The sequence below is a fragment of the Scatophagus argus genome, chromosome 4, assembly GCF_020382885.2.
Source record: "Scatophagus argus isolate fScaArg1 chromosome 4, fScaArg1.pri, whole genome shotgun sequence".
Classification (NCBI taxonomy): domain Eukaryota; kingdom Metazoa; phylum Chordata; class Actinopteri; family Scatophagidae; genus Scatophagus; species Scatophagus argus.
Window position 1 is genome coordinate 8757496 of NC_058496.1, and position 14628 is coordinate 8772123.

Consider the following 14628-nt stretch of genomic DNA (forward strand, 5'->3'; position numbering starts at 1 on the left):
ACTTTTGCCTGAATGTAGGGGTTTGAAGAGGTAAAACCTGGCAACCCACAGCTAATTAGCAAAGCTAGACAACGGCTGTAGCGGCATAGCAGCTAGCTAATGCTGTGTTCGTTTGCACAGTCAACAAAACAGCCGTGTTACATATTCACTATCCTTCAGGATTATGTCGGTAAGTACGAGTGCATGACGATACTCAAGATGTATATCAATGTATCTACATATGAGTAACGTTACTTTGAGATTACGATTCTATCTAGAAATAATCTTTCTTAAAGATGGCGGCTATCGTCAGTTAGCTTTGCGGCCTACCTTACGCTAAAATTGCTCTCTGGAAGTATGAGTCGTGAATGAGGAGCGTAGTTGAATTTCTCCAATGTAGATATCATATTAGCTGACTTCTTATTTTGTTTGATTGCCGCTTCGTTAAGAATCTAGGTATGCATTTTGGTCGAAAATACATCCGTCCTTTTCCTCTCAATACTATGCAAAAGACAGTAAAATCTCATTTCGTAATGTGATAAGTAATTTACCATATGGAGATTGTATGAATGAAAGGTTTGATTGTGCTCATGAAGGTGAGTCACATAACACTACAACGCTAAGATCGTATTTACTTAAATTTTCTTATTAATTACATTTACTCTCCTGGCAACTGATCTTAATATGCGAAAGGAATTGTAATAATATACTTTATAGAAATAGTATACATTTAAAGTGTATTGGAGTGAGTTAAAGGTTTGAGTAACCTTTTAAGATAAGTCCACAGTCATACACTGGTAATTTCACATCCCTGTAATTCTCAGATATATTTCAAGGTTTACTGACAGGCTGTGTGCTAATGTTAAGAAACAGTCCACACGCCTTGGGGAGTGTATACAACTAGGACATCAATGCTTGAGTATACTGACTCATGCTGATTTCTTTCCGATGTGTTTTCTTCCACTCATATCCATTTTATTCCAGACAAGTGACAACGACTCGGTGGACTTGAGCAGAGCAGGTTCCCCAGTTCACCATAGAAAAAAACATAGCATGGAGTCATCCAGATCTCCCAGAAGCTCCAAACACCACCATTCACGGTCAAGGTCACGCTCCAGGGACCGAAAACGTTCGTATTCAGTTACAGTTGCAAATGCAGCACAAATTAGTTAAAGTATGAAATTTGTTCTCAGTATGCACCCATGCAGGGTATTGGTGAAAAGTGGCAAAAAATGGTCTAATAAACAATAAAATATTTGTTAGTTATAGTAGCTTAACTCTCATGATAACTCAGCACTTTGCTTTCTGCTGTTTCCAGGTGACAGAAAATACAGACGGAGTCGCAGCAGGAGCAAAGAGGTAATTAATTAATTAATTTCTCTGTTTAAACAGATTTGATGTGATTTTGAGGGCCTTAAGTTGTAGTCCCTTTTAGTCTTAGGTCAAGGTGAGTATGTTTTATTAGGTTCCTTAAGTTACCGTAACCAAAATTAAGAACATACATAATTGGAGACGGACTTACGCACATGGAAAGGGTCCTTTTTTGTTTTTTACCCTCCCTAAGTTGACATGTCTCAAAGGAAGCCTTCATCCTTGGATGTCTGTCATTGTTTGTAACCATATTTAATGGTGAAGAATAGTTTTTTTTTTCCTTTTATCATTTTATTTTTGTTAAAACCTGTGTGTAGATCACATGATAACATTTCTACAATAAATCATACTCAGCGTGCTAATGCACGAAGAGACTGAACAGAAGACCCTGCTGACATAGCAAAATAATATGCCTACTACTGGGACAGGTAACTATCTGCCATTCAAACTCTATTTGTCTCATTTTTTTTTAGTAGAACAAAAATGGAATTATTAACTCTTGCATTTCTTTCAGCTAGGGATGGGCATAATTCAACTAATTAATTATCCTTTCAGAGAACCCAAACAGACTCTCATGATGATTTTTTGAACAGCCTATGAAATTCTGCAGTGTGGTCTGCCAGAATGATTTGTTTGTTTGTGTAAAGAGTAAAAACTACTGCCCCTCTCTTTCGTGACATGCCACATCATACTAATGACAATCCTTTCAGAACTATGTTCTTGTGATTTAAAGATATTGTGAGAATTTGACATAAGAAAGTTAAACATAGCCAAAAACATCCATTGTAGAAATGTATCATTTTAATGTAAGCCCACTGGTGTTGTTTATGTTAATTTATCATTGTGTGTCATATGAAGTGGAGAAGCTGGAAAAAGTAAGTTGGATGCCCATCCCTACTTCCATCTTTCAGTGGGTTCAAGTGTTGTTGTGGCTGAACTGAAAAACCACATTTATCTCTTTTTTTCCTGAGAATCAGATCTTGACGTTTGCATGCACACTATGAAAAGATTTGAGCTTCCAAACATGTTGGATTGTTTAATTATTATAATTATACTGAAATTAGTGTAGTCAAATTTATCTGTATCCCAGAAATGCCCACACTTGCAATCACGGTCAAAGAATTACACTGAGTATATATTATGAAAGTGAATTTGAAATTACAAGGTTTTTTTCTCTCTCTTTTTTTTTTTTTTTTTTCAAAATGTCAGAAATTAATTACATAATTTCTGCTGTAAGCCATGGTACTAACTCTTTTTGTTGCACTATTTTCCTGAAAGAGACAACTTCTTCTTAAAACAGGCACGAAAGAGAGACTCCCAGAAGCCATCCAAATCACATAGAAAAACAGATGAGCATGACGAGCCAGAGAGACTTTCAGTAGACTATGGAGAGGAGCGATCCAGACGCAAAGATGGGAGGTCTTCCAGGGGCCGGAGCTTGTCCAGGTCACACTCGCGCGAGAGGTTAGTCTTATCAATGAACTGCACAAATAAATATGTTCAGCGGGGCTTCTAAATGGTCTAATGGCACCAAGAATAATGCAATATCAAGGGTCTGTCATGGTTTCTAAATTTATTGCTGAGTTGGTCCGAATGATACTTTTGCTTGAAATTTTATTCATTCATTTACTTTGTATAACTGAAGCCCCATAAATAAACAAATGTATCTTTATTTCCATTATAGGAGTTAAAGTCTTAATAAATTCCACTCAGTATTTTTGAGATACAGTAGGTCATCTATTGTGAATATTTATCAAGGATAGAATTATGGTTTAGTTTTGATTCATGTCAGTAATGTTTTTTAATTCATATTGATGGATGTTATTGCTTTCAGACGGCATCACAGCAGAAGTAGAGACAAACGACGCTCACGATCGCGCAGCCGGGACAGGAAGAAGAAGGCGAAGTCACGCTCAGGTTCAAGGACCAAACACCGTCATCATAGCAGAAGTCGCAGTAAGAGCAGGTGTGTTTAATAAAAATGTCAACATTTGAACCGTCATCGTGCTTTTCTACAATATATGTCATAAACCATATGTTCATCAAAATGTTTGCGTTGTTTTACCAGAGAGCGAAAGAAAAGGAGTGAGAAAGTGCGCAGAAAGAGTCGAAGCAGGTCTGTTAATTCCCCTGCCTTCCGGGGCCGAAACACAGCTATGGATGCACAAGAGGCCCTGGCCAGAAGGCAAGGCAACAGCTTACAGGCCATTTACAATATGCAGTAGGTGATCAGTTACTGTGTTTGGGCCAATTCTGGGCAATGTTAGTGGGTCTTAAATGTAGCTATGAAGCCTTTTTTTTCCCCTTCTTTTACAGACACTGTCAACTCTTACTGCTCTGTTAATGCTTGACATTGAAAGATGATAATAAAGCTAGCAGTTACAAATAGATTAATTAACAATGATTAGTAGCTGTAATCTGAACTCTCATCGTTGTTACACTTGCCAGAGAGCATTGTTGTTCATAAAAGTAAATCATTTTGGAAGGAAAACAAGGAAACAAAAAAATTGTTAGGTGGAGTGTACTGGTGGCCTAGGTGTCTTAATGACACTATTTAATTTCAACTTCCTTTCATTCATTCATTTATTTATTTATTTATTATCTGGCCAGGGACTTTTGACCCCCTTTTCTTTTTAAGTCTTTACTTCCCTCATGTTAGTTAAAGACTAAATGTACATTATCATATTAGTCTTCCTGATGTCTCCCGCATATCCTGCTGTGATTTTTTTTTTCTTACAGGCCATGTTATCACTTATAGGTACACAGCAGTGAATACTGCTTTTAAACAAAATGAGTGACATGAGCATCACTCTTTTCACTCTTCACTCTTTGTTTTCACCAGGCTGGAGAGAGCCAAGAAACTACAGGAGCAGAAAGAGAAGGAAATGTTTGAGAAACAGCAGCAGCAGCAGCAGGAGATAGCTGCAGGTGAGAGGAGTTTTTTGTGCCAAGTTTTAAAACCTTGATCATTTGAATCATTCTGTTACTTGATTTCACTGGTCTGTGTGTTTCGTTTCTAGCGGCTGCCCCTATTGCAGCAGTAGCTGCTGCTGCAGCGGCAGCATCGAACCCTGGCCTCAATGTGGCAGCGCTCCTGGCCTCTGGGACGCAGGTCACGCCGCAGATTGCTATGGCAGCACAAATGGCAGCTCTTCAAGCAAAAACACTGGCAGAGACCGGTATTGCTGTGCCCAGCTACTATAACCCATCCTCTGTAAACCCCATGAAGTTTGCAGAACAGGAGAAAAAGAGGAAAATGCTTTGGCAGGGAAAGAAAGATGGGGTAAGATTGGAATTTTGCTGTTATTATTTATCCATCAGTTCCTAGCTTGCCCAGCTTTTCCTCTTCAAATTGCCTAATGGGGCTTTTAAAAATGTATTCATTCATAAAGGAAAATTTGATGAGCATGATGCTCATGGTTTCTGTTTTTAACTTTTAAGGACAAGTCCCAGACAGCTGAGTTGTGGGAGAAGCTTAACTTTGGAAACAAGGACCAAAATGTGAAATTTCGTAAACTAATGGGTATTAAAGTAAGTATAACTATGGTATTTTATGACTAAACAAATGGGTTTTTGATGCTTAAGTTAAACCTTGAGTCCACCACTTTGAGCTTTCCAACCATTGACTTCTCTGAGTTAAACTGACTTGGCTGTCTTTACAGGGAGATGATGAGGCCGAAGCGTCCAAACCAATTAATGAAGAAGGCATGAAGACTCTTCAAAAGCAGGAGGAGATGTTTAGGAACCTTGATGTTCAGTATGAGATGGCTCGGTCTCAGACACACACCCAGAGGGGAATGGGGCTCGGCTTCTCCTCCTCATTCTCTCGTGGAATGGATTCTATCTAGTGCCAGACAATGGACGTCTTTGCCACTCATCTGCTCATGTAGGACCACCAATTCATCGCCAGCCCTCAAGCTTGCATGGATGTTGCTCTGAATCTGTAATTTATTTATAGACAAACATCTCACATATTGCAGTGTAAATAGCCGGATGCTGAGTCTGTCTCAGTGTTTATTAATCTGTACATCTTTGCTAAAGGATGCATCAGTTTGACTGGTTGATACTGGTTTAAAAATAGATATTTGTTTGAATAATGTGGTAGCTTTTTTTTAAAACTCAAATATATATTGATATGTGATTATTTGAACATAAACTGAATATTATGTGGTTCAAGTGGAAATTGTTTACATCCATTCAGTGAAAGGCATCTGAAGTCAATGTAGCATTATTCAGAATCCCTCGGTTTCATTTCTCCTGATTGGGGAAAAACAGTACAGTGGGTTGTAATACATATTGTCTTCAGGCTTGCCATGGAGAAGATGTGCTTGAGCAGAGAAATCACATTTCAAATGTTCTTGAAATAAATTAGTTTTGTGTTGAATAAGGTTTTTCATATATTACCTTAATTTTATTTTATGTGATTTCCATGAGGGTGATCAGATTTTTGTCCAAATAGAATTGTTGCTATGGCTGGATGTAAAAATATATAAATTTATGTTGCAATATGACACGTGAAAGCAAAATTATAACTGCTGCCCAGCACTGAGTTGGGACTGGGAGTTTTTAGGAGGATGAATGAAAAAAGGGCAAGAAAGATGTGAGAACTACAGGAGGGGGTCCATCAGGCTAAACCGAAATTGTTAAACCTTGAACTCATGTCAGCTCACACACCACAATAGCAGATAGAAAATGTCAACCCTGCATCAACATCAATTGTTTGCATAGAGATTGGGGATTTATTTAGTGAGAATTTGCAGCATCTGCTCACAGCCAAATGTTTTAATGGTGGCTGGGGTTTTTGCAGAAGAGTTTGGTATCAACTGAATAAAAAATATAGGAGGTGATATGTGATTGACACCATAATTCCTGTCAGCTCAGAGCATCAGGAAATTTCTGCTCAGTTGAACCTGCATTTGCAAAGTTGTGACACATACAGCTAATTTGTTCTGAATTTTTGTATGTTAGATGGTGGTTCCCATCAGGTCTATTAGCTCATAATGTTGAGGGTTGAGGATGTTTGACAGGAAAGTGAACCAAAGTTTGGCTTATTTTCAAGCATGGGAGGGATTTTATGGTGGTAGGAAGAAGAAATGGGTCACTCATAAAAGATCAAATTGATGTAAATTAAATGAACAGTTGAATTGTTACGTATACATTAGGAAAAAAATCAACAAAGTGTCGCTTGTTTTCTTAGTTTCTAAATACAATTTGCTTGCAGTTGTTAAAAATCTGTAAGGAGCAACGTAACGTGATTAGATCACTCCACTGGGAACTGACAAACAGTAATGAACTGTCCCCTGACTCAGCCTTAGTTGTTATAAAAGTTATATGTGTAACAAAAGATAGACTGTCCAGAGAAAGAAAAGACAACTTCACATATAAAAATACAGATGAATTAGAATCCTGAAAGTTCACTTCAATTTCAAGGATTTCTGTTGATGCCTGCATGGGAATCCATTCTTATTTACATATAAGACTGGAATAAAGCACATGGGCCACACCAGTGATAAGGTTGTGGTTGGCAAACTCGAGGATAAGGAGCAGGATTGGATACTCTGTGCGTCTCTTCTCCATGGTGGACTCTTCACTCAAACCCATCCAATGAAGCAGCAGTGTTTGCATGGCTTCTGGGAATAGCTCTGTGGCCAGTTCCTCAGCAGGTGGCAAGTCACTAATTCGTTCAATATGATGAACTTTAAAGCCCTCCACTTTCTGGCTGATCTTGCTGTTGGCTGCATGAAACTGCTGGCCCAGCCAACGCCCTATACAGCTGAGCAGGGAACTTGAATACACACAACCCCAGTCTCGGGCCTTCAGCAGGGCTAACACAGTTTCTGCAACATCCTTTTCCTCTAGATTCCCATTTATGTACCGCTCGGTGTTTTCCAAAAGCAGCAAGATTGTCTCAAGTTCTGCGTAGCTTTGAGTTTCAGAGGAGAGTTTGTCAACCAAGCTGTGCAATTTCTGCCTTGCTGTGGATACAATTGATTGCCTTTGTTCAGTCTGCAAATGCTGCTTGGGAAAAGAAGAAGAATAATGATCCGCTGATGTTTCACCGCCATCTACATTCCCAGATTCTCTGCTGAACTGGCAGTGCTGAGGAAGTGACATTTCATCCCTCGACTCAGTATCATGCAAGCGGCTGGATAGTGCAGAGTCGAGCTGCACGCTGAGTCTGTAACTCATTTTCAGAGGCCTGTCATTTATCTGTGATTTCCAAACATCCTGCAAAGGAAAAACAGCAATATTTCACAAGATATACTGGAGCATATATGGAACAAAGCAAATTTATCTTGTAGAGACAATCATAACGTGAACTGTACTGAACCTGAAGGTTCTCCAGCACTGCAAGCTGTTCTTGCTTACTGTACATTTCAAAGGCCACTCGAAAAAGCCCTTGAATGCTGTAGAACCACAGACTGTTATTGACAGTGGGCACCTTCAGGCCATGGAACCTGAATTCTGCAACAGGAACACAACATTGTTAAGTGTTAGTGTATGTGTGCGCACTGATGTAAGCAAAGTCAGTGTGTTGTGTTGTGGTACTACACTGTGCAAAAATCTTGAAACACAAGTGAACCTTGGACTGGTCGCACTAAAAGTCCAATCTAAAATGTCCACACTTTGAGTTTATTATTTCCACTGATGAAAAATAAAAGCACAAAAAACAAAAAGTACTGCGTTTATATATTGGCTCAGTGTATTTTCTGTCGTGCATTTTACCCGATGAAAAGCTTATTTTTGTTGCCAGTCCTTTCTTGGCAAACTTGGCGTGGTGTCTGGGATGGTTCTCTATCCGGATGTCGGTGTTGGAGAAGAGATCCGCTCCTAAATAGAGAGGAACCATTGGACTCTGAAACAGAGACAGAGATGATATCTCGAACGTCAACCCACCTCCTTATAATGTCTTCCATTTACATGTGAAGATATATCTCGAAATTCTTACATTATAATACCTAAGATCTTTGTGCCTGCAGTGATATTCAATGCTCACCTCGTCGGGACACTCTGTCAGCCTGAACGATGTCAGATTCACCAAGTAAATGAAGCGGATTTTCCGTGAGCCACCGTCCCATTGTGGTAAATTTAAGTGGATAGTTGCGCAACTTGACATCGCTGGAAACAAATAAAGCTTCTCATTAAGTCAAAATTGTGTCTTGTTCGTAAATTGGCGGAACCAGCGAACAGTAAACGGCAGGAAAGATATGAAACCAAACGGCTGTTACAAACTGAACTGGCGCAACCTCAACAGAAACATTAAGTTGGAGCATTTTAAGCCCTCAATAATGTCTAACAGTCCACAAAAGTCACTATGAATTAAAGCGATTCCCTTAAAAAAAAAAAAAAAAAAATCAAAAACAACAACAACAACAAAAAAGGACACTTGACCTATAGTAGTTTACTCAAAATGTGTGTGTGACTGCCAAAATTTGGGTGAAATCCGAACTTCATGGATCATGGGTGCCTCAAACAACTTGACACTAAATAGAAATGTGTCCATTACACGCTGTTTTTTTCATGATGCATGGGTTACGAGTGTTTCTATCTTATCCCTTCATAATTTTCCGTAGTCTGTGGGGATGGGCAGAAACCCAGTCTTATCAGGAGTTCTGTAACCTGTAAGACAAAATTGAGGGCTAATAAAAGCCCAATCATCCCCAAACATGTTACATAGCACGTGACACAGGGAGGACCAATGACTGTGAAGATTACTTGAATTCACCTCCGAACTCCCGTCCTGTACCACAGAGGTTGGTAAAAATGGCTGAAATAGATTTCGGGGATAGTGAGCTTTTTCAGCAGCTTGATGACTCCGCACCGCGTCTGTCAAAACACCTTCACTTCACAGATGATGAAGAAGACCAGGAGGAGACGAGCCAGCTTAGGAGCAGACTGGAGGAGTGTGATGACTACATTCAGAGACTCACGGAGGAGAATATCCTTGTCGTGGACTCTCAGTTTATGCTAGCACTGTGCAGTTAGCACTAGCTAATGACTGCTAGCCCAGTGAGCTTCCTTTCTCTAACCAAAACAGAAAACACACAACCTGAAAAGGTCTGTTTATGTTCTTTCTCGTCTATTTCCTTAACTCGTTGATCACATAAAGGTTTGAGAAGAAAACAGAACATCTTGACGCGACCAAGGTAATTACTCACTCTCGGTAATGCGCACTTTATCCTAAACCAAACTGATTGGTAACCAGTGCTAATTTTCCTTACTGTGCAGCACCATCGCAATTGAAGATGTCAATTTTGACGGGCCACTTCTTCAAATCCTTTATACAAACAATGCTATTTCAAAGTAAGCCATTTTTTCTCTTGAATTATGCTGAATATGTATACTTGATATACTTAGTCGTGGTTTTCGTACTACGTGTTCTCGCCTCTGCCTTTGTTTATTGTTCAATAGGTTGAACTCATAATGGTAAAAATATGTGTTTTTTAAGCATATTACTGTTTATGGTTAAGCATTTGTCAACTCTGAACTAGCTCTGGAACTATGTGGTAGGTAGATGTAGATAATGATAATGAACAGTAAATAATAAATATCTCCCCTTTAGGCAGTGTCGTCAAGAAATTGAAGACTGCATCTGCAGTGTGATTTTGAAACACCAGAAACCGAGCAGTGAAAAGAAAAAATCCACTTTTCACATTAAGCCTCAGGTATTTACCCAGAATGCATTTTTATTGGGATTGATATCATTACAGTAATCACTTTGTTTGAAAAAAAAATGTTCTGCTCTCTCCAAAGTGTTCAGCTTTTGCTTTGGATGAAGATCCACAAAAGTCATCTTCTAGTACTGTAAGAACAACATCAGAAGCCTTTAAAGTGAGTATTTACTGTTATTTTAGATGTTTTCTAATTGTCTACATGCTATATTAATATGTCTCAAATTATTTTCTTATTTTTATTTCATAGGTGGTTGGAAGCGTTTTATATTTCACTACTTTCAGTCTGGATAAACTTGGGCAGCCTCTGGTGAATGAAAACCCCCAGATGACAGAAGGATGGGAAGTTCCAGCGTATCTTTAAGTCGGATAGTTTGACACATCGTCAGAACTGACAGTCTGGTCTGTCAGGTCATTTGTTTTGCACATGTCGAGAACTGCTTTGTCATGGGATAAGAATTGTCTTTTTAAAGGAAAAATCTCCTGCTCCTCCTTTTTTTGTGCCAGTTTATTTTTAAAATGCCCAGAATGTAAATGGCTCTTACAGACTTTCTTAAAGATTCTTAAAGACAAGATAATGACACTGATGATTTTTGCTTTGCACAAACATGATACAATTTCCTGAATTGCTGCAAAGCTATAACCAGGTTTTCAACCAAGTCATTGGCACAGATGGACAGGAAATAGAAATGAAAGACAAAAGGTATGTTTGGGGTTATTAATGAAGATTTATTTAATTTCCATCTTCCGTTTATGACTTGCCTGGTCATGTACAACTATATAACGAACCCATCGATGATCTTTTCACGACAGACCCAAATCTATGTGTTTCAACTGCGGTTCGGGTGGTCATCAGCTGAGAGACTGTCCCAAGGTAAGAACAAACAATCATTATCATGATATGAGCCCAAGTTAAACATTCCTCGTCATAACTTTATTTACTACATTTACACATCATTAATTTCCTAGCCTAAAGACATGGCTGCAATTAATGAGAGAAGAAAGGAGTTTAATCAGAACAGCAACCAGGCCGTGCAGAGTAACCAGCGATACCATGCTGAAGAAGTGGAGGAGCGGTTTGCTAAATACAAGCCTGGGGTCATGAGGCAGGATTGTTATTTCGTACCCAACAGACACAAACATCATTTAATCACATGCAACATATACTGTAACAAGTAAAAGTTCATTTTGTTCATTGAATGTTATGTTCCGTGTTATGCTTTTAAACAGTGAGGAACTGTTGACAGCCCTGGGAGTTGATGCCAACACCCTCCCTCCTCTTATTTATCGCATGAGGCAGCTAGGCTACCCGCCAGGTTGGCTCAAAGAGGCAGAGATGGAAAACTCTGGGTTAACGCTGTATGATGGAAGTGGTAAGTTTTAAATGAATTTGATGCCTGTGTGGTTCAGCTGTTTTTTTGTTTGTTTGTTTGTTTTACCAAACTACTGCAAATCGTATTATTTTTAAACGTACTGATGTCCAACTGAATTTGTTTTTATGTTTCCTAGTGTCCAATGATGACAATGTAATACACAATACCAGTTCGCAAAACATCTCTTATGATGTTTCCAAACTGATCGATTTCCCAGGCTTCAATGTTCCTGCACCAAACAAAATGAAAGATGTAAGTCCTACAGTATAATCTTTTCAAATGTTGTACTTCAGTATACAGGTTAAGTCCAGGGATGTGTCACATTTTGTGTTTTAGTTATATTAATATTTTGTTATTTATTTCTTCAGTTATGAAAAACTGTCAATTGTCAAATGAATGCAGTATTCAATAATAATAGGTTTTCATCAGTATTGTGTATTTGTGCTAGAACACTACTTGATTTAAATTATTTTGTTTAGGTAAAAACATTCTTTATCTTTTGGTTGGATATTCTACAGTTGTACATCTTACATGTTTAATTTTCTTTTTATGACCCCCAGGAGTTCTTGCATTATGGTTCAATTCCAATGCAGCGCATTCACATGAAGCAAAACTTTGCAGCCTACCTGTCCAGCAACTTCCCCATGGTAATTATCTTAAAGTCCTTCAAATGGTTTTCTTTTTTTTCCTCTGCTTCTTGTAATGACTTTCTAGTCTCACACTGTACTCCACTAAAGGTCCGATGTGCAGGACTTAGTGGCATATACCAGTGAGGCTGCGGATTGCAAGCAGCTGAACACCCATCCCCTTGCCACACACTTGTAAACTTGCAAAAAAAAAAAAAAAACAGCACAAGGCCCTTTCTCGATCCATTGTTTTGTTTGTCCACTCTGGGCTACAGTTGTAACATGGCTGATTCTGTGGGAGAGGGCCCATTTTTTATGTAGATATGAAAGGTTCATTATAAAAGCACAGCGATACATTGCTGATAGTAGACCCAAAGAAATTGTACCAGAACCTTTCATTAAACTTTTTGGATATCACTGTCTGCACCGCTACTAATCCAGATGTTATTGGTCAGATCTTTACCTGTTCTCCATGATACTGTACCACTCAGGGTTTAGATTAAAGCAGCTACTGAGTCACACAAGAACTGTTGAAGAATTATTATTAGCTCATAACAGATATTGTAGCATTTTTTGTTTTTTGCTTTTCAGTCTGCTCTCCGTAATGTCTCTCTTTAGTGATACTGAGAGTATAGGTAGTTGAATTAAGTGCACTATACAACAGTTCATCCTGTTAGATGCAGTGATTTCAGTCATTAAAGCCTCTGGATTTCTACTCTGTCAGATAACTGGCACTGAAAAAGAGATTGTGGGTGATGACTGACTGCATTTTGCACACAGCCTTTAAATACTTGTGTTCCACATTTTCTTCTCCTTGCTAACAGTCTGGTGCGACCTCTAGCAAGAGACGGCATGAATCTGACTCATCCCCACAGCTACGGAAGAAGACGAGGACCAGTCCTGGTGGAAGCTCGGATATGGATATTGAATCCGGTAACTGTTGGTTATAATCTTAATCCCTTTTCAGCAGGCATATTATTATACATTTTAAGTGTCCTTCATAAGTAAAAGGCCCTCGATATTCACTGTTTTCTTCTGATGACTTGATGGATAAAATACTGAAATAAACAGATCGTGTGTTTTTAGTCATAGCTGAAGTGTGTAATAATACACAGTAATATCTGAATTAGCTGCCTCTTTGTTTGGTCAGAATGTCACTTTATAATCATTGTGTGACTTTATTTATGTCTTCCTTCAGACCCAGGAACGCCTTATGCTCATGACTTTCAGTTCCAGCCTCCACTACCCCCCGGCTCGCCTTGCTTCAGTTCACCTCCTCCTTTACCCCGGGGCACTCCTCCTGCTACACCCACTCCCCCTCCTCTCCCTAAAGGTACACCTCCTCTCACACCCACCAATGGCTCCCCAGCTCTACGAGGGCGTGACTGGGTAGTAGTTGATGAGACTGTGGAGGGAGCAGAGGATGACCTAACATTGGAAGAACTCGAGGAGCAGCAGAGACTCATTTGGGCAGCTTTAGAAAATGCTGACACGGCCACCAATAGTGACTGTGAGACACCTGCAATGGGAACACCTGTCCCTAGCTCACCAAGCGTGTCCACACCTGCGCATGCAGACACTGAAACAGAAGAGATTGAAGAAGTGATGGACACAGCAAAACCCACAGAGACTTGTCATAGCAGTGAAAATCTAAAGGAACCGGGGGATCGAGAGATTTGCTCTGAGAGCCCTGGGCCTATTAAAGTTGAGGATGATAGTCCTCAGAGCCCTGAACCAGTCAAAACAGAAGACCACAGTCTTCAGAGCCCTGAACCAGTCAAAACAGAAGACAACAGTCTTCAGAGCCCTGAACCAGTCAAAATAGAAGACCGCAGTCTTCAGAGCCCTGAACCAGTCAGAACAGAAGACAACAGTCCTCAGAGCCCCGAACCAGTCAAAACAGAAGACAACAGTCCTCAGAGCCCTGATCCAGTCAAAAGAGAAGACAACAGTCCTCAGAGCCCTGGTCCAGTCAAAGCAAAAGAAGACAGCCCGCAGAGCCCTGATCCAGTTAAATGTCAGAGAGACCACGTGCAGAGCACTGATCCATTCAAATGCCATGAAGATAACCCGCAGAGCCCTGTTCCAGATTTTGGTGAGGCTGGAGATTGTCCTTCTCCTGTGAATGTTGAGAAGGTAACAGTCGTTCCTCATCGGAGCAACTTTGCAGCAGGCATTGTTCCATTTGAAGATACACCAGAATTCACTGAAGTTGCTACAGCCACAGGGACATACCTTAAGATTAGAGACTTACTTAAAAGTTCCCCTCGAAATTTGGCAAAGAGAAAATAAAAGTCTAAGGTTTACCATCTTGATTTAGAACAGATATGTGGATATTTTTTAAGCAAAAACTTTGTACAAAATTGAATGTATATACATTTTACATGTAAACATACAGTGAGGGAGGGGCATCAAGAGACACTGCAACAGCAATTGTACATTGTTTGTAGCACTAGTGTTAATGATGTTTATTTCATTGTAATTTTTTTTTAAAGGTAATGTCTTGACATGTATTAATTTTAAAATGGTGTTTACATATCTTTTTTTTTAATTTTTGACCTACTTGAAATGCTCCAAAATGTTGAAGTAAACATGCTTGTATTTGCT

At 39.3% G+C, this 14628-nt stretch overlaps 3 protein-coding genes across 5 annotated transcripts; 2 read left to right on the top strand and 1 right to left on the bottom strand.

Annotated features, from left to right (window-relative positions):
• Positions 1-6: 6 nt before the first annotated feature.
• rsrc2 (arginine/serine-rich coiled-coil 2) lies at positions 7-5734 on the top strand. Of its 2 annotated transcripts, none has more exons than XM_046387506.1 (10): positions 7-169; positions 964-1108; positions 1298-1338; positions 2651-2814; positions 3185-3316; positions 3419-3571; positions 4193-4278; positions 4371-4633; positions 4792-4881; positions 5013-5734. In XM_046387506.1, exons 1-10 carry the CDS (start codon positions 164-166, stop codon positions 5196-5198), a joined length of 1266 nt encoding a protein of 421 aa, XP_046243462.1. In that variant the 5' UTR covers positions 7-163; the 3' UTR covers positions 5199-5734. The 2 variants fall into 2 exon arrangements, with proteins under 2 accessions (XP_046243462.1, XP_046243464.1); XM_046387508.1 differs by having other exon boundaries at positions 3419-3535.
• A 723-nt stretch (positions 5735-6457) lies between these two features.
• Positions 6458-8608, bottom strand: si:ch211-110p13.9 (uncharacterized protein LOC562347 homolog). 2 transcript variants are annotated; one of them, XM_046387509.1, is made up of 4 exons: positions 8348-8608; positions 8077-8206; positions 7682-7815; positions 6458-7578 (listed from the first exon to the last, which is right to left on the bottom strand). In XM_046387509.1, the coding sequence occupies exons 1-4, from the start codon at positions 8465-8467 to the stop codon at positions 6814-6816; spliced, it is 1149 nt and encodes a 382-aa protein (XP_046243465.1). In that variant the 5' UTR covers positions 8468-8608; the 3' UTR covers positions 6458-6813. The 2 variants fall into 2 exon arrangements, with proteins under 2 accessions (XP_046243465.1, XP_046243466.1); XM_046387510.1 differs by having other exon boundaries at positions 8077-8181; positions 8348-8588.
• Positions 8609-9075: 467 nt separating this feature from the next.
• zcchc8 (zinc finger, CCHC domain containing 8) lies at positions 9076-14628 on the top strand. Its single transcript, XM_046387512.1, has 14 exons — positions 9076-9289; positions 9455-9497; positions 9580-9654; positions 9914-10016; positions 10105-10182; positions 10273-10376; positions 10660-10725; positions 10836-10896; positions 10992-11128; positions 11253-11395; positions 11532-11647; positions 11956-12042; positions 12846-12954; positions 13220-14628. Exons 1-14 carry the CDS (start codon positions 9115-9117, stop codon positions 14311-14313), a joined length of 2391 nt encoding a protein of 796 aa, XP_046243468.1. The 5' UTR covers positions 9076-9114; the 3' UTR covers positions 14314-14628.